Here is a 20,160-nt window from a genome sequence, read left to right as displayed (position 1 = left end):
GGCTGAGATAGAGCAGAGAGAGAGAGAGACGAGAGAGAGAGAGAGAGGAAGAGATGAGAGACATAGGAGAGAGAGATGAGAGCGAGAGCGAGGAGCGGAGAGAGAGAAGATGGGAGAGCGAGAGAGAGAGCAGAGGGAGAGGGAGAGGGGAGCAGATGAGAGAGAGGAGAGAGAGAGAGAGAGCATCAGAGAGAGAGAGAACTGCGCGAGACATGAGAGAGAGATAGGACATACAGACAGAGATAGCTGAATAAGACGAGAGAGAGGATGACCAAAGAGACAGCAAGCGAGACCGAGGCAGACAGACCACCCCCCTCCCCAGAATAACCCCCGCCACGCCCCGCCTGCACCCCTCACCTGCATCCAGCCTCCACCCCACCCCGCGTGCCGCGCACCCCACCGCCCAAGCGCCGCCCCGCCCTGCCCTGCACCCTAACCCAGCCCTGGCCTGCCAAAGCCCGCCCCCCCCAGCTCTGCCTGCAGCCCTCTCACCTCAGCCACCCCCACCCAGCCCTGCCCCGCCCTACCTGCACCTTCACCTGCAGCCACCCCGCACCCCAGCCTCAGTCCGGCGCCCTGGCGGCAGCCCCCTACCCCAGCCCTGGCCTGCCGCAGCCAGCCCCATCACCCCAGCCCTAGCCCCGCACACCCTCCACTGCCACCCCGCACCTGCCCCCCCGCCCGCACACCCCCTCACCTGCAAGCTCACCCACCCAGCCCTGCCCCGCCCTGGACCCGCACCGGTGCTCCCAGTTGAGGTGTAGGTGGGTGCTTCCAGTCGAGGTGTAGGTGGGGAGTCCTGCTGGCTCTGTGTGAGTGTGGCATCCTGCGTGGGGTGGGTGTGGCATTGCACCGTGCATAGTCTTCGCGCTTAGTGCAAGGGTGTAAATTCACTTGGGTCAAAAACAAAAACAAAGATTCAATTGAGAAACAATTCAAAAAACAGAATTTATTTTTGTGAGTTTATGTGATCGTTGTTGATGAAACGTTCCAACAGATGGCGCCAGACTACGACCACCTGACGGTCATGCAGAAGGTAGAGGTGTTTGAACACGCCGTAGAAAATACCAAAGGAGACGACCTGGCCAAGCTTCTGTGGTTGAAGAGTCCCAGCTCTGAGGTGAATCCCCATAAATTAATTACCCTAATTAACTAACGAGAATGCTAAAGGTGACGACCTGGCCTAGCTGCTGTGGTTGAACCAGCTCTGAAGTGAATCCTTATTTAATTAATCAACACATAATTAACGAGAATACCGTAGGTGACGACCTGGATTATCTGACCGTGGTAGAAAAATCGCAGCTCTGAACCGAATCCAACCATTAATTAATCGCTTGACCAATTAATTAGTTGGGAGCATCTCTGTCCAATTAATTAGTTAACGAGCATCACTGACCAATTAATTAGTTAACGAGCATCTCTGACAAATTAATTAGTTACGAGCATCTCTGACCAATTAGTTAACGAGCATCTCTGACCAACTAATTATTTAAAGAGCATCTCTAACCAACTAATTACTTAACGAGCATCTCTGACCAATTAATTAGTTAACCTGCATCTCTGACCAATTAAGTAGCTAACGAACGTCTGGGCAGGTGTGGTTCGACCGGCGCACCAACTACACGCGCTCGCTTGCCGTCATGTCGATGGTGGGCTACGTGCTCGGACTCGGCGACCGCCACCCGTCTAACCTCATGCTGGACCGGCTCAGCGGCAAGATCCTGCACATCGACTTTGGCGACTGCTTTGAGGTCGCGATGACGCGCGAGAAGTTTCCCGAGAAGATCCCGTTCCGGCTCACGCGCATGCTCACCAACGCCATGGAGGTACGTACTGTTACGCGACGCGCATGCTTACCAACACCATAGAGCTCCGTACTGTTACGCGACACGCGCGCACGCTCACTGATGCTATCAAGAGCGTATAAAGAAGGAGAGCGTACAACGGTGAAATGCTGAAACCATGTTGCAGTATTAGTCGAATTAATAAACTTTCCCCGTTTTATTTTGACGATTCTTTACAGTATTATTGATCAGCTGTCCTACCTTGTTAATATAAAACAAACCGCATGTCCCTACGATGCTCCTACGCTGAGATAATGAGCGGTGAAAAGCTGTCTTTCGCTTTGTGGCCAGTGTATTGCTTCCGGTCGCCGCTGTGTAGCACCATGGTAGCGCTGACTCACGTCAGTACTACAGAGTTTACTATACATCGAGCGTGAGGTGGGCACAGGTGAGGGTCATCACTATGGCAATCAATAACAGACGTTATTCATTCCATTTGTCAGTCATTGACGGAAACACGCGAGGTTTCCTGAAGTTATCTCAAAGCGAGAGACATTCTCAGTAAACACTGATCTCGAGTCGGTTTTCGGCAAAAATACCAGATTTTCATAGCTCATTATCTCAGCGTAGGGGCATCGTAGGGACGTGTGGTTTGTTTTATATTAGCAAGGTAGGACAGCTGATCAATAATACTGCAAAGAATCGTCGAAATAAAACGGGGAAAGTTTATTAATTCGACTAATACTGCAACATGGTTTCAGCATTTCACTGTTGTATGCTCTCCTTCTTTATACGCTCTTGATGCTATCGAGGTACGTACCGCTATATGACGATGCACGTGTCACACTGGTTAGTGGAACTGTTGTGGACGTGCATGTCACCATAGAAGATGAAATCTCTAAAGACGGAATCCTAATCTTCTTATATCTTTTGGAATAATTTATTTTTGAAAGATGGGTAACTATAAGTTTCCGAAAGTTGTTCATTTATGAGGTCTTTTCCGCTTGTTTGTCTTTATTCATTTACATGTGTTATGTCTCTGTTATCGGTTATTTTCAACATTTCTCTCATCGTGAGGTGTTGTTCCTGTATCTTCTATCTACTGTCGCCGTGGTAACCACATGCGAACCGTCATTTACCGTTGCCATGGCAACCGCACGCTTACCATTGCTGTGGCGACCTCACCATCGTTTAATGTTGCCGTGGCGACCTCACCGTCGTTTACTGTTGCCGTGACGACCGCAGGTGACGGGCATCGACGGCAACTACCGCATGACGTGTGAGAAGGTGATGCAGGTGATGCGACACAACAAGGACAGTGTCATGGCAGTGCTCGAGGCGTTTGTCTACGACCCGCTGCTCAACTGGCGCCTCATGGACGCCGGCGGCGCGCTCAAGGGCAAGAGGTCGTGCGAGCCGAAGTCTGAGGGTTCGTCGATGGCCGGCGGCTCGCAGGAGCGAGGTGAGCGGGGGATTCGCCACAAAGTCACAATTGTTATGTTATATGTCATGTCATTATATATATATTGTATATTGTATTATATTATATATATATAGGTATATACACACATATATATATATATTGTATTATAGAATATTAAGGTGCATGGTGGGGATTCACTATGAAGTGTCAATTATTATATTATATATATATATATAAGGGTGCTCTGAGCACGCCGATACGTGCACCGCGATGCGTACGATGCAAGCGCCGCGACATGCAGACGCATGGAGAGAGGAGTCGACGTAGTGCGTCAAGGAGTGTTATATTAGCGGCCGTCCGCCTTGAATCATCGCGTCCCGTCGATCCATGTTACTTGACGGCGGAAATTTAATTACTCTCATCATTACCACGACCACTTTTCTGTTAGTTATTAGATTGCTTATAGATTATGATGACTTATTGACATTGAACTACTGACGAGAGAGACCCTTCCTTTACGCTTGCAGACATTCCGGGCAGCTTTGAGCTGGAGAAGCCGCTGCAGCCGCACGTCGCCGATGCGAGTCCCTACTACCCGGACGGTGGAGACGTCGAGCAACCGGAGGAACTCAACAAGAAGGCTCTCAGCATCATCAACAGGGTCCGCGACAAGCTGACCGGTAAGCGAGCCCCAACAGCCGCCCCCTGCCCACGATGCCATGGTCGCGCCCCGCGCTGCCCCGCCCCGCCCATGGTCGCGCCCAGCCTACGGTCACGCCCCTGCGTTTACTATTACACGTGATCATGGGTGAATAATGACAAATATTTGAGTAAATGACAAATTATCAATGTCATTATTAACCCCTGACGTGATGTTGCTATGACGTAACAGTTGATCTTGCGCCCCTAAATGTTTTTTAATGTCTTTTGTCGATGGTTTTTTGTCTGGAAATAATCGTCGTGCGAGAGTTAATGACGAGCATGTGAAGAGTTCTGTGTACTGTTGCACGTAAGAGTCGGGCACGCGCATATACATTTGTGTACACCCACCCACGCACGTTTGTGCGTGTATGCGCGCACGTTTGTGCATGTATGTACGCATGTTCGAACGTGTACGCACAAACGTGCGCGGGTGTACGCACGTACGTTCCCGCGTATATGCACGTGTCGTTCGCGCTTGTGTATGCACGTGTCGTTCCCGCGTGTATGCACGTGTCGTTCCCGCGTGTATGCACGTACGTTCCCGCGTGTATGCACGTGTCGTTCCCGCGTGTATGCACGTGTCGTTCCCGCGTGTATACACGTCTAGACACATACGTTTAGCGCGTGGGATTTGTAACGGTGACTGACGACTGCGTGTGCGTACCTTGCAGGTAGAGACTTCACGAGCGAGCAGGCGGTGGACGTACAGACACAGGTGGAGCTGCTCATACGGCAGGCAACGTCGCACGAGAACCTCTGCCAGTGCTACATCGGCTGGTGTCCCTTCTGGTGAGGCGGGAGAGCGACAGCGTACACCGTGTCGTCGCCGCAAGATACCAAGGCGCCATCTGGTGAAGTGGAAGGGCAGCAGCGGGCGCGTAAGCCATGTCGTCGCCGCACGACGTCGGGGCGCCATCTTATAATCAGCCGGTTCAGCGAGGGCGGTTCGACGATTAAAATTAATTCGATACCAGTGTGTAGATTTACGCACGTATATTCAAATCGAAATGCTAATGTTTAGCTAGCGGCTGCAAGTCGGAGACAAATGTGAAACTGACGAGTCTGCAGGTTTTCACGCGTTTACGTACGTCGCTGCTTCTGAGCTATCAGTGTGTTACATGATGTTTTTGTAAAGTATTTTTGTGGACTAAGGTCCAGTCGGTTACCTAGTGTTTGCATGTGTACTAGATGGTATATCTATAATGTAGTAGACATGCATTGCATCAAGTGATTGCTTTAGGTAGTAGTTCGTCTGTGTTGTTGCTATATGCAGTGACGTCGGAATGACGGTTATGTACATGCAGGGGGCGTCTTGTAAATAGATCGCTTTTTATTCTTGCTTATGGAATCTTGCGAGGATTGTTAAGTTTCTTTGTCACATACAATCAGAAAGCGGTTTACATTTGTATGGTCTCCAATTTCGGAAATCATTGTTTTCGTTCAAACGGTGTTACACAGTTGGAATATATACCTAGATACATGGAAGGTGCGTAAGGTGTGTAGCCTAGTTGTGTACATAGTACACACCATAGATTGTCATTTTCTTCAATCATGAACGGATTTACTCAACCGCTCCTCAAATCGACTTCAAATCAAAATATGCAGAATAGTTCATCACCTATGTACCTGATTACATGTGTCAATGCAAGTTGAAAATAAAATTTAATCAATATTATACATACTGCATTCTTGGTTACCAAATAAATTGTCATAAATGCTGCATTAATAATTTACAGGCCTCATCACCGGCACAATATACGTTAACAACTAGGTACAATCATATACATCCCTTGTTTACCCAAAAATATCTTAAAATAACATCTTGATAAAACAACGTGCACCCGAACCCTCTCCGCCACGTCTTGCAATTGATCGCCCGCACGCCATCTCTGAAACGTAACGCACGCGCGCCATCTTCGAAACGTCGCGCACACGTGGCAGAATGTTTGTGTTCGACGACGGCGACGACCCTGCCTCGTCCCTTGTTCCGAATACGAAACGCGGACGGCAGCGCATGAGCGCGCGTGCGCCCCGTCTCGTCCCTTGTTCGGAATACAAAACGTGGACGTCAGCGCGCGTGCGACAGGATCAGCCAGCCGACGACAAAGTAGAAGAGGAATATCGGATAGCAGGCGAGCACCTTGCGACGCGGCGGCTGGCTGTCGGCGACGAAGGCCGTCGACGCGAACGTGGACCACGCGAACGCGGCGGCGACGACGATGACGCGCGTCGCGAACAGTCCCACGCTCTCGCTGCTCCCCAGCAGCAGCACGAGCTGGCAGACGACGGCGGCGATCGTCAGCGGCAGCAGGCAGTAGCCGAGCACGCAGACGCTCTGCAGGAACGAGATCGCGCCGCCGATCAGCTTCGAGTTGAGCGTCACGACGACGGCGCCGAGCCAGATGACGACGAACACCTCGGCGAAGTGAGCGTCGCCGCCGCCGCCGCCGTCGTCGCTGCCGTCGCGGCGGAGCAACGCGGCTAGCGTGATGCAGAGCAGCAGCGGGCCCCACAGGTCCCAGTCGCGCAGCAGCGCCGGGTTGCGGCGCGGGTAGAACACGTGCCGGAACTTGACGCCAACCGCGCGCAGGTCGCGCACGACCGTCGCCAGCACGGGCTCGTCGAGCGTGTCGGGGTCGCTGAGGTCGTCGGCGGCGGCGGCGACCGAGCTCGCGGCGCCCGGCACCATGATGTCGCCTTCAAGGTCGAGTTCGCCGATGCTCTGGTCGAGCTGCTCGTAGTGAAAGTCCGCGGTGTCCGCATTGCGCGCCGACGTTGACATCGCGCGAGTTGCGGTCGCTCTCGACGAGTTGATGTATCTTGTCTAAGCTACATGCGGAAAACACAAGCATAATTTGGCAATAGTATAGTAAGGGCAAGAGCAATAGTAGCAGCAGTAACATTAGCAGTAGCAGCAGCAGTAGACGTGGCAGCAGTAGCAGTAGCAGCAGTAGCAGCAGTAGCAGCAGTAGAAGTAGCAGCAGTAGCAGTAGCAGTAGCAGCAGCAGCAGCAGCAGCAGCAGCACCACTAGTAGCTCTAGTACTATAGCTCGCGTACAGTTGCCGCAGGGCTATAGGACATTCTATTACGAATGATGGGGACCAACCCGCTGACTGGCAACATGGCCGTTTGAAGTTCGCAAATCGAATGTTCGTTTACAAGAAATACCGCAAGCAGACCATTTCAAAGATAGTTAAAGCGTGTATTGCGAGAATTTTCCAGTGTTTTTCCCGCTTTCATGATACCTACCGTTATTGCTTGAGTAACAGCAATTGTCTAGAGTAACAATAAAATGTCTTAGAACCTTCGTATTCACCGAAAACTGCCAGTTTCAAACTAATCGTTTTTGTAAACATTCGTTTTCTGTCATCTTGAACTAACACGAAGTATAGATTAGCTTGTGGCGCCACCGCTTATCTGCCATACCCACAGTACAGGGTGGTGCAGGCACGCACTTGTTTTCAATTCATCACCAACACAAATACAAGTTTACCAATTCTGCCATTAGGCATTGTCGCGACACGATAAAATGCATTGCTGTTACGATGTGTTCATATCCAATTTTCAATGCTATAACTGCATAAAATCTTAGTATTTTTATTGTTGGTGTAATCAGTGATATTTTTGCTGTCAGGTGAGACTATATTCAGCTATATTTAGTTTTTCTGAGCAAAAATCTCGCAATACACACTTTAAGGTTAAATTTTAGTTGCGGATATAACTTAAGACATATTCACTTCGGATAAGAGGCATTAATTGCCTATCACAGACATTTTATAGCCGCAAGTAACCGTTACTATGTTGGTCCAGCGCATCCGTAATAGAAGATCCTATAGCCCTGCGGCAACTGCACGCGGGCTATAGCTACTAGAGCTACACCACCAGCAGCAGCAGCAGTAGCAGTAATAGCACTAGCAATAGTAGTGCTCAGTCGTAATGTAATTTGAATTTATCTCAGCGAGGAATAAGTTGGAAGGTTAGTTTGGAATGGAGCTTTGAATGACTTTTAAATAGCTAAACAACAATTATTTCTATGTGTACCGGGTATGTGACGAATCAGTGTTTGTTAATGTGAGGTCGTGTTGACAATCAGTGTCAGCGACGAACACCGACAGCTTTGTCATTATGACCGTATTTGTCATTTAGGATTTTATCATGCCCTATTCAGTATTCACCTAACACTAACAGTAACGCTGAGAGGGTCTATGTCCCCCGGGGTACTGCCGGAACGTACCCTGGTACTATCTAATATGCCGGACCGTACCTCGCCTACTCCACTAACGAGTCTAGGGAGTCGCCTACGCCTACTCCCTAACCCGAACCCAAACCATATCAAATAGTGACCAGGGTACGTTCCGGCAGTACCCTGGGGGACATAGACCCTATGAGCAACAGTAACACTAACACTAACAGTAACAGTAGGGTAACACTGTAAAATTAAGTGTAAAATACTTCACTGTAGGCACGTTTTATGGTACCGCTTAAACACACGGAGAAAATTATAGGCTATAGCTGTTAGTTACCTAAGGGTGTTTGACCTTAATAATACTTTACCTAATTGAAGTTTGCCGTTGAAAAGTGAGACCAAACCAAAACCAAACACGTACTCGCAGTTGTATACATGGCAACTGCGCTCTTGTCATTTATTGAAGCTAGTACACGATTTACTGCCATGTGACCTGTGTAGATTAGGCAACTGTACAACTAAGTTATGCAACTAAATTTTTATATATAATGAAAAATATCCTATATATTTTGATTTTAACTAAATAGATATTTTATTTTAATTTAATATTTTAAAAATAAAAGATTGTTGCCGTGGTTTTGAACTTATTCTGACCCGGATATGAACACAACGTGGCTAGTTCATGTGATCCGGTTGTTATCGCGGATATGCTTAGAAAGTCGTGTTTTTGCGCTGATTAGATTATAATACTTGCGGAAAACCTGCCGTTGTTGTACTCAAATGGATGCTAATGTTTTACAAATATTGTTTAACAAAATAAATTTAGTAATTCTTAGTAAACGGTGTTGACCTAGATCTGCTGTGACCCCTTTGAAAAGTTCACGGCGAGTCTTTCCACTTCGGGTGTTGCTATCCCCCGGGCGTGGAAGGACAGTCACCTGATACAGTTGACGTATACTTCAAAGTCCAAATCTTCCACAGAAAGATTCCACAGTCATACTTCCGTACTAGACATGGCCTTATATCCCTAACCCTAACCCTAACCCTAACCCTAACGCTAACCCTAACCCTAACCCTAACCCTAACCCTGATTCTAACCCTAATCCTAACACTAGTGCTGCCACATTGCGGTACTGTCCCTCCACGCCCGGGGGATAGCATTTCCCTTCCACTTTCCCTTTTAGCACTGGCCAGTCACGGCGAAGTAATGGCAATTGGGTTTCTCCGTTGTGCGAAGCTAGTAGCACCTCTATTGAAGCAGGGGAGCCTCTTAGGTTGTAGGACGTACGCATCAGCAGCTGCAATGCTAATAGACTCTCCAAAGTATTCATGGCTCAAAGACCTCGGGCTGTCATCTGAGAATAAAGGTGTATATTTAGGAAAGTGGACAGGAAATGGCGAGGTACGTCCGTGTCGCAGTACATGTATGATGTGTTCCTGCGTGGCGTGTGCCGCGTACGGCCTTGGAGTAGTACTACGTGTAACAGTAGGAGAGCCTGGTCGGTTTAGGTCTTACCGTGCCCCGTATTTCGCCTTGGATTTACTCTGTTATTCTTATGTAACCCTTTCTTAGCTCTCTTCCTCTTCCTTCTCCAATTATCTTTCTTGTCACCTCCTTTTGCTCCGCCGTATCTTCCTCTTTGAATAGTCTACATCCCAACCTCATTTTCATTCACCCGTCCTGGGCTGGCATTACCTCCGTTCTCTCCAACTCGCCCTATACGTTTTCACTACTTGGCCACCAAGCTTCATCCGCCTCCATGTTCTCCTTGCCCGGCCCTTCTCATTTTCTCCAAATGCCACTTCCATTCCTCACCTTCTTAGCTTTCCTCCTTCTTTTCCTCCACTTCTTTTACCTTTGCTTTCTTCCATTTCCTATATGGCACACCTCTCTTTCCCCCTACCACTTATTTATCACCTCTCCTCTTTCTACCACTACTATTCTTACCCGGTGTCAACCCACTATATCCTCTTCCTTTTATATTGCTTCTACCACCAAACTTACCCATCTTATACAACCCTACTTAGCATTCTCCTCCACTTATTAGACCTTTAAAGAAGATCCCCTCTATCTCATAACTTATTTCTTTGCCCCGTATTTTAATATAAGTGATATACATGCTCTGTTAGTGTTATTGCATGCAAACTACATCTGTGTTTAGACATCGAGGTCACTTTACAGTGAACATTGTCATTCTTAGCATTTATGTGAATTTCACTTGACAAGCATTATTAATCAACACTTCCTTTGATATCTTGTTATACTCCTAATCAAGTAGGCTAGGACTATTTGACTACTGCCGTTGACGAACCCTGGTTGTACTGTGTTTCCTGTTTTAGGTCACAACATCATTCTGTCCTGCCAATGGAGAAGCTATTGCCAAAGTCACACAGGCAAGTAGATGCATAAACTAAAAACAAGTTATCATAAGTTGAGAAAGTAATATAACATAACAAGTATTCATAAGTTGAGAAGTATAACAGATAAAATGGAATGACATAGTATAAAGTTTTGATCTTGCTTACATATATGTGTCTCTTGTGTTTTGCAGGGCAGTGTTGCAGACTATAACGATGCAGCAAATGCAGCAACAGAAGCTTGGAAGCAATGGGCTGACGTGCGTAATGTTGTAGCTGGTGCACGTCTGTAGCAGAAAATTGGGAAAATTTCATGTGTAACTCATGAAAAAGCAGTGTGTTAATTTAGTGTATTTAAAGGTAGCTTCCCTCGAACTTTCAAGCGGCAAACATAAAATCAGGCAAAAATTAATTATTTTAACATTGCACGTTTGTACTTGCCTATATATGTGTGATAAGTAAAAAAAAATTCTCAGGAATACGTTGATTCGAAGCTTTTAGACTACAAAGTGAAACGTTCGGGTCGTATGTTTCCCAGCGATTTCGATTGTTTCGCTCTGCGCACTGGCCGTGTTATGAAGAATGTTGTGTAAAATTATACACACTGGCATGTTATGACCCAATGGTTTTTCTGGTCACGTACATGGCTAGCTGATAGGGAAAGAGCAACGTTTTTGTTGCTGGGAGATTATAGTATTCTGAGCGAGTTAAATGAGTGAGTGAGTCGAGAGAGTCCTGTCAGGTCGCTGTTAGTTCGGATTATGTTTTGTTGGGCTTTTAGCACGTTCTATCTCGAAAACAGTTATGGTAAAAATTCTGAAATTAATAACATAAACAGTCGAGGTGCTTTTCTGTCTAACCTACAAAGTTTGATTTCATAAAATGATTTATATTATAAGTTATGACATCTGAAAGTGGCTACATTAATTGACTCGATTGAAATGATGGTTGCTCAAATATAATTTATAAACAATATGGCGCCATTATACGGAACCGCGGCGAAAAGCGTTTTTCGAGTTGTTTCTTCGTTGAGCAAATATAGGCTTGATTCATATTTTTACAGTTTTATTTTCAAAGCTAACGTTCAGTTAAAGTGTAGTGAGTTATTTACTTACGTTTTTACAGTGGTTTGTTGCAACAATTTACGTGGAAAGTTTGAGGGAAGCTACCTTTAAACTTGTACTATTTTGCACACGAGCAATAAAGTAACTCGGATTTTTTGCTGATTAGAAAACGTTGTTGATGAACTGTTTACGCTCATTTCAAACATTTGTGTCTCTTGTCTGTGTCTTGATGGTGATAATTTGATGTCATTGTCTTGTTGTTACAAAGCATCCAGGGCACTTGTGATCATCCCTAAAAAGTATTAAATATACTATAAAAGTAATTACGTGCGATATAATGTAAAGTCGCTGCTATTCAACTAACCTTTTGTTCACAAATTTATACAATATTGAATATTGTATTCAGTACGATAACTATATTAAGGTAGGTAAGTATTAGGTTAAGTTTACGTCAGAGAGACGCTGATACGTAATTTAGCAGTGTGTCAGTGTCTCAGCAGTGTCTCTTGTACGTTTTAGATACCAGCGCCGCACCGTGGGGAGATAGTGCGACAGATAGGGGATGCGTTGCGAGAGAAGAAAACCCTGCTTGGAAACCTGGTAAGCAGCTGTTGTCTGCAGTTTTACGGTTGTTGACAACACTGAATTGTTAGACGCCCTTAATTGAAGGCCAACGAACACAACTTTGCCACAGGAGAATTTGTGATCCTTTTACACAGGATATATGTGTGAAAGTCGTGGCGATGTGTCTAGATGGTGAAGTCTAGCATGAAATGTGATTTTTGACTGGCAGGAATCGCTGGAGATGGGCAAGGTTGCGTCGGAGGGTGGCGGCGAGGTACAGGAGTACATCGACATCTGCGACTACGCCGTCGGTCTGTCGCGCATGTTCTCCGGAAAAGTCATTCCTTCAGAACGTAGGTTTTCTTCTTATTATTCCTCTTCTAATTTGTTTTGTTTTTCTTTTTATCTTCTTGTGGTTCTTCTGATTCTTCTTCTTCTTCTTTGTATTTTCTTCTTTTTTTTTCATCTTCTGATTCATTTTCTTCTTGTTCATTTTCGTTTTCATCCTCTTCAACTTCTTTTTTTTTGTCTTCATGTCTTTCTATACTGAAGCAGGCACTAGTACATAATCATCCTTTCCTGTAACATAAAGCATTCACGCTCATTGTCACGTGCCTTGACGCGAGCGCCGACTCGCGTGCGCGTCGACAGGCGAGACAGCGGCGGGGTCGAGTCACATCCTCCTTCATCATTGTCTCACCACTCGCGTGTTTCAGGTGCGAACCACGCACTGGTCGAGATGTGGAACCCGCTCGGCGCCATCGGCGTCATCTCGGCGTTCAACTTTCCCGTCGCCGTCTACGGCTGGAACAATGCGATCGCGCTCGTCTGCGGCAACACGGTCGTGTGGAAGGGCGCGCCGACGACCCCGCTCGTCAGCATCGCCGTGACCAGGTCTGCGCTCCTTCTTATGCTCCGAGTCTTCTCACGGTTACCTTGCAGACCTTGCATCGTAGTCTGATGTTCCGTCTGCCGCGTTCTTTGGGAGGGAGGAGGAGGACGGGGGAAAAATCGCGATTTTTGCAGAGTGGTTTCGATAGGGTGTGGTTTGAAGATCGCGTAGTGCTGCGCCATTGCTATGAACGAATGAGGTGGTCGCTGTGTCCGGTGCTTTTTTTGACGAAAAAAAAGAAAAAGACACTTGGTTGGCAATATTGTAATGTCGACTCGTATACGGTGGGTCTTGCATCCTGAGGTTGCAATTGTGGCTTAATTGTAAGTGAGAGCTTAATTGTCTCTAGTAATTAGGTGCACTGTCGACCCCTGGATTGATGTAGGATAACGAGCAATCAGTGACAGAATCTATTTATCGTGATGGGTGCTATGGGTTCTACGATGGTTTGTAGAGTTTGCAAAGATGCGCAAAAGATAGATGCGTGACTTTTTCGCTTTCGATTTCGTTTCAGAATCATTTCATCGGTTTTAGAGAAGAACGCCCTTCCCGGTGCGATATGCTCCATGGTGTGCGGCGGGGCGGAAATCGGGTGAGTAGACGCGAGCTAGCTTTGCCGGGGTTTTTTCCTAATAGAACACAGGGAACCGACTGGTGTCGCTTTCCCCCGGGCGTAGAGGGAGGGTGCCGCTACGTGGCAGCACTAGTGTTAGGATTAGGGTTAGGGAAATAAGGCCATGTCTAGCATGGAAGTATGACTGTGGAATGACGGAAGTGTACGAAGTGACTAGTGCTGCCACGTAGCGGTACCCTCCCTCTACGCCCGGGGGAAAGTGACACCCGGAACCGACCGTGTACCTTTGCTTGTTTGTCGCATCTCTGTCCTGCAACCCGCGGCTGCTCAACGTGAGGCTATGTGGAGCTCGTCTTATATCCCCTGATGCTTTTACTGATAAAGTGGGCCTGGTAGTTTAAAAAAATGTTTATTGAAATCTAATGCCTTTGAGACCTTGACTGTCACCATGTGTCTCCCCACTAATGACAAATCTAATACAATTATTATGTGAGATAGGGAGGATTTGACTTTGGAGGGGTTTGTGCTCAGATGTACTTTTATGCAGGAGGGTCATGTTGCTTTGGCGTCGTCGACGCGATTGCTTGTGCTGCTTTCATTTCGCTGAACAGAAATTCAGGAGTTTTGTTGACGTATTTTCGCAGGAATGCGATGGCGAAGGATGAGCGACTCAAGCTGGTTTCCTTCACCGGAAGCACCGCGGTAAGTCATCCTCTCTTGCACTATCCATCACGTTAACCGTGGCAATGAGGTTTTTCACCGTAGAGTAGTGTATGTGATTCACGGGTTTATCACGACACGCTGATGTAAACGCACCGCGAATTAACCGCGAATCGGCCGAGAGTCGCCGCGTAACACGCTGTAGCACATTCTTCACGATCTTCTAATACAGGTGGGGAAGAAGGTGGCACTGACCGTACAGGAGCGGTTTGGTAAATGCTTGCTGGAGTTGGGTGGAAACAATGCTGTCATCGGTGAGTGTGCAGGCTACGTAGTTCTACGTAGACAGGACTGACTCGTTTGTTGCGCATTGTTGCGCATTGTTGTGAAACGTTGTATAATCTGGCATCTATTTACGACGGTTAGTTGGCTGCAAGTTTTAAATTGAGAGTTGACTTTGTTCACGATGCATTCAGCATTCTTTTTCTAATATGGATTTCTTGCATATATCATGTGGGTTCGTGTTGGAAGCTGCATCAACAGGTGGTCGCCAACGTGAGGCTCATACATTCTGCTATCCTACATAGCATACCTGCTCTACATATTCTACATCCTCATAGAATCACCATGTTGACCACTTTCTTAATTAGTTGTTGCTCCAGAGTATATAATAAAGTCGTAACCACATTGGTTTTTCAGATTTATTTTACGTAAAATAAAAAAAATTATTATTGTATGTATTAATTATACACTATGTAAAATTATATTTGCATATAATTCAAATTCAAATGTACGTAATTAATCTCTGTTCAGGCGAGTCTCGTTAGCAGGAACCCGTGAGCTAGCATGCCGTCCCGCGTCACCTGAGTATCACCGTGTCATTTGCGCGTCATCGCGTCACCTGAGTATCACCGTGTCATCTGCGCGTCATCGCGTCACCTGAGTATCACCGTGTCGTCTGCGTGTCACCGCGTCACACGTACATTGCTTGCCGTTTTCGTTTAGTTCTCGAGGACGCAGACTTGGACATGGTCGTCCCTGCGGTGACGTTCGCTGCGATCGGCACGGCCGGACAACGCTGCACCACCGCGCGTCGTCTCGTACGTAGTCCAGGCTTCGCCTTTTCACGCGGCCAATCGGCTCAAACCTCTGTAAACAGCCCTGTCTCCGGTGTCCACGGGGCTTTTTTCCGGCCCCGTCAAATTTTGTGATTTCAAAGCGTTTATTACATGATTCATCAGTTTAAACAAATCATCCCCGTCTAGAGAAAAACAGCTTTTTTTAGGCCCCGTGGTTTTCTCAGACGGCGAAGCCTGGTAGTCCACGCGTTACTGATCGCGAGAGACCGGTAGGTAAATGTGTAGATACAGACGTCGAGTCCCGATTATCTAACATGTAGCTTTTCTGGTAATTGAAGATGTCGAGTAATGCGAAAATAGGGTAAGGGGTTGATAACAAACCGCAGATTAAATATAAGTGCAGTGTAAGTATTAAATCTGGTGTATTAATAATCATTCTGCACCATACTGCCATATCTGAAGTGATCGGGTGTATAACTGTTGTCTGTTACTGTTTGAAAATATGAATGATTGAAGGGTTGATAGGTTGTTTCAGTTATTGTGCCTAGGAACCCAAAAACATTCTATACACGTAATGCTGTGTCAGGCACATCATTATAACGTCTCATGACATACGACAAGTTTATTGCATTTTCTCTTGATAAGTAGATCGATAGATTGATTCTGATAGGTGTGTTCGTGCTTATATCAGATCTTGTGCCTAGGGTAAAAACCAGTCTGTATACGCGCACTGCCCGTGACATGCATCGTTTACCTTCACAGGTCGTGCATGAGAAATATTACGACGAGGTCGTCAAGCGAGTCACAAAGGCATACGGACAAATTTACCCCGCCAGAATGGGCGACCCTCTGGACAGTAAGTCAGCCGGTCTTGCATAGCATGTCAGACAAGATGATCGAATAGTTGTCTTTTTTAGCCACCAGGTGGCTCTAGCTGTTTGAAATTGCAAGCAACAAGTAGTTTGGATGGTAGTCGTGGTGATGAGTGTACGCTGGGATTTTCTCTCGTTCTCGTCGCAGGTAAAACGCTGTACGGGCCGCTGCACTCCCAGCAAGGTGTTGACCTCTTCACGAAGTCGGTCGCTGATGCCAAGCAACAAGGAGGAACCGTAGTCTTTGGTGGCAAGGTGGGAATCTTAGACGTCGCGGTTGCAAGCGTAGGCACGGAAGCCTGCTACTGTGCGTTTCAATTTGAGCCAAGTTTGGCGATAGGCAATGATTAACGTATTCTATCGGTGTTGGCAATAGCAACCCATCTCCCCCCTCCCCCCTGTGTGTGAGTGGTAACCCTGCGAGCAGTAATGGCAAATATTACGTTGGGCCATGTAGTAGAAGTCGATTTTTGTTGTAATCTGTACCGGCTGGGTTTGCTCCAAGATTGATTCTACGCGATGGTTTGCGCTGGGTTTTTGCGAGTGTTGCTGTCGTTGTAGGTCGTCGATAGGCCTGGTTTCTACGTGGAGCCGACGATCGTGACGGGGTTGAAACACAATGCAGAGGTCGTGCTGAGGGAGACGTTCGCTCCGATCCTATACGTGCTGAAAACCACGGTGAGAATTATGCGTGGATGCACGAGAGAATTTATACGTGCACGCGTTGGGTGAGTGGGTGTGTACGTGTGTGTGCGTGTGTGTGTGCGTGTGCGTGTGCGTGTGCGTGTGCGTGTGCGTGCCTGTGTGGTGTGTGTGCATGTATGCGTGCGTGCGTGGTGTGCGTGCGTGGTGTGGGTGCGTGCGGGTCTGTGTGCGTGCGTGTGTTTGTGCCTATTCCTTGATTCCCTGACAGACGTTCACATTAGCCGCGTTCACACAGAGCGTTCGTCCCGGGTCGAAAACTACACGGAGCGTCGTTGAAGAAGCGAACAATGCGAATTAAACAATCAAACTCTGGCTCTCGACACTGGCGACGTCTACCGCCGTACTCATTCTGACCCGGGTCGTGTGTCGGTGCGCGTTCACACGGCAAAAATTAACCAGCGCTCGGGTCGTTTTCTTACCGAGAAAACGTCCGTGTGAACGCTTGGGACGCATTTGACATGGGTCGTTTTCGACCCGGGTCGTTTTCGACCCGGGTCGTTTCGCGCCGTGTGAACGCGGCTTATACCTCGTGATTCACGTGTCGCTGTGTCTGCGCAGGGCATCGACGAAGCCATATCATGGAACAACGAGGTGGACGCCGGTCTGTCCAGCAGTCTCTTCACGGGAAACCTCGGCCACATCTTCAAGTGGATCGGACCGAAGGGCTCTGACTGCGGCCTGGTGAACGTGAACATCCCGACGAGCGGCGCGGAGATTGGCGGCGCCTTCGGTGAGTGATGCGGCCGTGATGCGCCTCACGCGCGCGCGTGTGTGCTCGACAATTGTCTATTAAATCGACGATTACTCGACAATTGTCTATTAAATCGACGATTACTCAACAATTGACTCTTAATTAATTATGCGAACGTGCACCCTTACCGCAAGCTTACCTCGACTACTGACTCTTAAATCGGGGGCGGCAATGTCGCGTTCGTGCTGAGCACTGGTCTTACATGTGCGGGGGCACCCGTACGCAAATGAACCTAGACAATTGACTCGTAAATTGGGTCGGCAATGGTGGCACTAACAGTGGTTAACGCGTGCGCGCACCTCTACACAAACGTACCTCAGTGCATCGGGGCAGTAATGTCGTGTGCGCGTGACTTTGGGCATTGTTGTCAGTGTGTACTGAAACACGCGTGTAGCACTCGTTAGTACAGGTTTGGGTGTTGCGGCTAGACTGGTACGTGCCACGCACGTGCTACCCCACACGCTAACCACTGTTAGTGTGTACTGCGCATACGCAAATAGGGGTGGGACAACACGGATAGCGAACGGTACAATCCATACGTATCGTATCGCGATGCTTTCATGAGTAACTACCTAGCAAGCTATATGCTGAACCGGGACTCTACGAATCTTGTGAACACTTACAGATCAGTGTCTCACGTGATGTCACAGTCAATGTGTCACAGTGCGCTCACGCATGCGTGCACACAAATGTACTTACAGGACAGTTGTCTGTTAAATCAATAACTACTTGACAATTGACTCTGAATTAATTATGCACACGTGTACCCGTTAGGCGTGCGAACACGGAAAGCTCACGGTATTGATGTTGAAATGCCGTGGGCGCGCGCTCGCGTCGTCTCGTCGTGAAGCTCTAGATGCTCTTCTGTTTTCGTCGGCAGGTGGCGAGAAGCACACCGGGGGCGGGCGTGAGTCTGGCAGCGACGCGTGGAAACAGTACATGCGGCGGTCGACGTGCACGATCAACTACGGCAAGGACCTGCCACTCGCTCAGGGAGTCAAGTTTGAGTAGAGGACGTGGCGTGAGCGTGGGGTGGTCTTGCGCGTGGCTCGAGGTGTCGTTCTGTTTTGTCTTCTTCACGCGCCTTCCTCCTGCTCTGGGCATAACGTTAGTGCACCTCTATCTCGTTCCTTCTTTATACCTCGTCCTTTTTCTCTCTCCTCTTCCTCTCTCTTCCTCCCACTCCACCCATCTTTTCTCTCTCTCTCTCCTTCTCTTCCCTGCTCCATCCCTCCTCTTTCTCTCTCTCTCCCTATCTCCCTCGCTCCATCCCTTTTCTTTCTCTCACCTGCCCATCTCACATGTAGTTACTGTCTTTTGCACTTTCCTCTTGTTAACTATCATCAGATTCGGTTCGTAAACAGATAGTAACATGTGCAGATGCATGACTACTGCTTCATTCATGAGATATTACATATTTAGAAAAAAATCTGCTTTAGAATCTCTTCTTGCTGACACTAGAAAGTTGCAGAACATAATTATTTATGTTTTCTCATGCTGACTTGTAGATGATGTTATTACGGCTGTAGCAGTAGGTTTTTTTTTCTATTAATACTGCAATAGTAATTTCCCATGGAATTTTTTTAAACGTTTATTCCCGAGTGAAAGCCGTGCTGTCATACGGTGTCTTCTTTATGAGTGACATCTAATGCTGGTAATCATGTACTAGCACCATGCTGTGTTTATAATTGGGGGATGTCAGGGGAATTGTGGTAGTAGTGTGTGTTTGTGTGGCTGTGTCTGTGCTTGTGTGCATGGGTGTGTATGTGTGTGTGTGTGTGTGGTGGGGGGGTGCATACGTGCTGTGAGTAGGTTGTGGGAAGGTGTGTGCATAGCTAAAAAAGAAGTATTTTTTTGCTCATCTGTGTTACAGTACCGGTGATTACGTGAAAATAAACTCGAACAGAATTCAACCCGTTCTTCTATTTTGTTTGTACCTCTTGTGTCATCTATTTGTAAGAGCAGAGTAAGACAGCTTGCTACTTGCTATTATGTTCAGCAGGCTGTGCTGCTGCTGCGGCTTCGGCAGGCTGCTCTACGAATAACGGTTTCTTTGTGATTAGAATCGATCAACAGATGGCGCTGCGAAGGAATTACCCGCTATTTCTCTGGAGCCCGTTGGCAGAAACAAAATTAGTCTTAACATTAGTCGTAACACTAACATTTTCTCGTAGACCGTCGACAGCACTTTGTTTCGTATTGTTATGAGGAAATCTGCTACGATTTTCCATTCAGGTAACTTCGCAGCGTTTCTGTCGACGGTCTAAGAGAAAAAGTTAATTTAGCTTCTGACAACGGGCTCCTGAAACGCAGGAGCATTTATTTTCAATTGTCTTTATCGCGATTAGTTTAAACCGACCGGATGTGATCGGGCTTTTAAGCCGTATAAGTCGAGACTGAAGTTGATTAGAGGGAGTAGGGGGAGAGACTGAGACAAAGAGAGAAGGGCAGAGAGAGGTTGAGGGAGGGAGAGAAGGGCAGAGAGAGGTGGCGGGAGGGAGAGAAGGGCAGAGAGCGGTGGAGGGAGGGAGAGAAGGGCAGAGAG

The 20,160-nt window shown here is 47.5% G+C and overlaps 3 protein-coding genes across 3 annotated transcripts in view; 2 read left to right on the top strand and 1 right to left on the bottom strand.

Moving 5' to 3' along the window:
- The window catches only part of LOC106805333 (serine/threonine-protein kinase mTOR-like), a 46,309-nt gene extending 40,723 nt beyond the window's left edge, over positions 1 to 5,586 (top strand). The window contains exons 42-46 of the mRNA XM_014806884.1: positions 998 to 1,120; positions 1,596 to 1,826; positions 3,030 to 3,246; positions 3,735 to 3,887; positions 4,581 to 5,586. Coding sequence (XP_014662370.1) covers positions 998 to 1,120; positions 1,596 to 1,826; positions 3,030 to 3,246; positions 3,735 to 3,887; positions 4,581 to 4,702 — 846 coding nt within the window. The 3' untranslated portion in view covers positions 4,703 to 5,586. The remainder of the gene's footprint in view (positions 1 to 997; positions 1,121 to 1,595; positions 1,827 to 3,029; positions 3,247 to 3,734; positions 3,888 to 4,580) is intronic.
- LOC106805353 (protein YIPF6-like) lies at positions 5,318 to 8,561 on the bottom strand. Its single transcript, XM_014806914.1, has 2 exons — positions 8,465 to 8,561; positions 5,318 to 6,738 (listed from the first exon to the last, which is right to left on the bottom strand). The coding sequence occupies exon 2, from the start codon at positions 6,689 to 6,691 to the stop codon at positions 5,978 to 5,980; it is 714 nt and encodes a 237-aa protein (XP_014662400.1). The 5' UTR covers positions 6,692 to 6,738; positions 8,465 to 8,561; the 3' UTR covers positions 5,318 to 5,977.
- A 662-nt stretch (positions 8,562 to 9,223) lies between these two features.
- Positions 9,224 to 19,528, top strand: LOC106805357 (alpha-aminoadipic semialdehyde dehydrogenase-like). The gene is made up of 15 exons (XM_014806918.1): positions 9,224 to 9,498; positions 10,437 to 10,490; positions 10,649 to 10,714; positions 12,038 to 12,118; positions 12,312 to 12,435; positions 12,799 to 12,976; positions 13,489 to 13,566; positions 14,193 to 14,250; positions 14,441 to 14,522; positions 15,214 to 15,308; positions 16,050 to 16,143; positions 16,308 to 16,414; positions 16,721 to 16,837; positions 17,423 to 17,594; positions 18,496 to 19,528. The coding sequence occupies exons 1-15, from the start codon at positions 9,304 to 9,306 to the stop codon at positions 18,624 to 18,626; spliced, it is 1,632 nt and encodes a 543-aa protein (XP_014662404.1). The 5' UTR covers positions 9,224 to 9,303; the 3' UTR covers positions 18,627 to 19,528.
- Positions 19,529 to 20,160: the final 632 nt, after the last annotated feature.

Source organism: Priapulus caudatus, unplaced genomic scaffold (assembly GCF_000485595.1).
Source record: "Priapulus caudatus unplaced genomic scaffold, Priapulus_caudatus-5.0.1 Scaffold110, whole genome shotgun sequence".
Lineage (NCBI taxonomy): Eukaryota > Metazoa > Priapulida > Priapulimorpha > Priapulimorphida > Priapulidae > Priapulus > Priapulus caudatus.
Note: the sequence above shows the minus strand (reverse complement) of the source record. Positions and strands in the feature narration are given on the sequence as shown.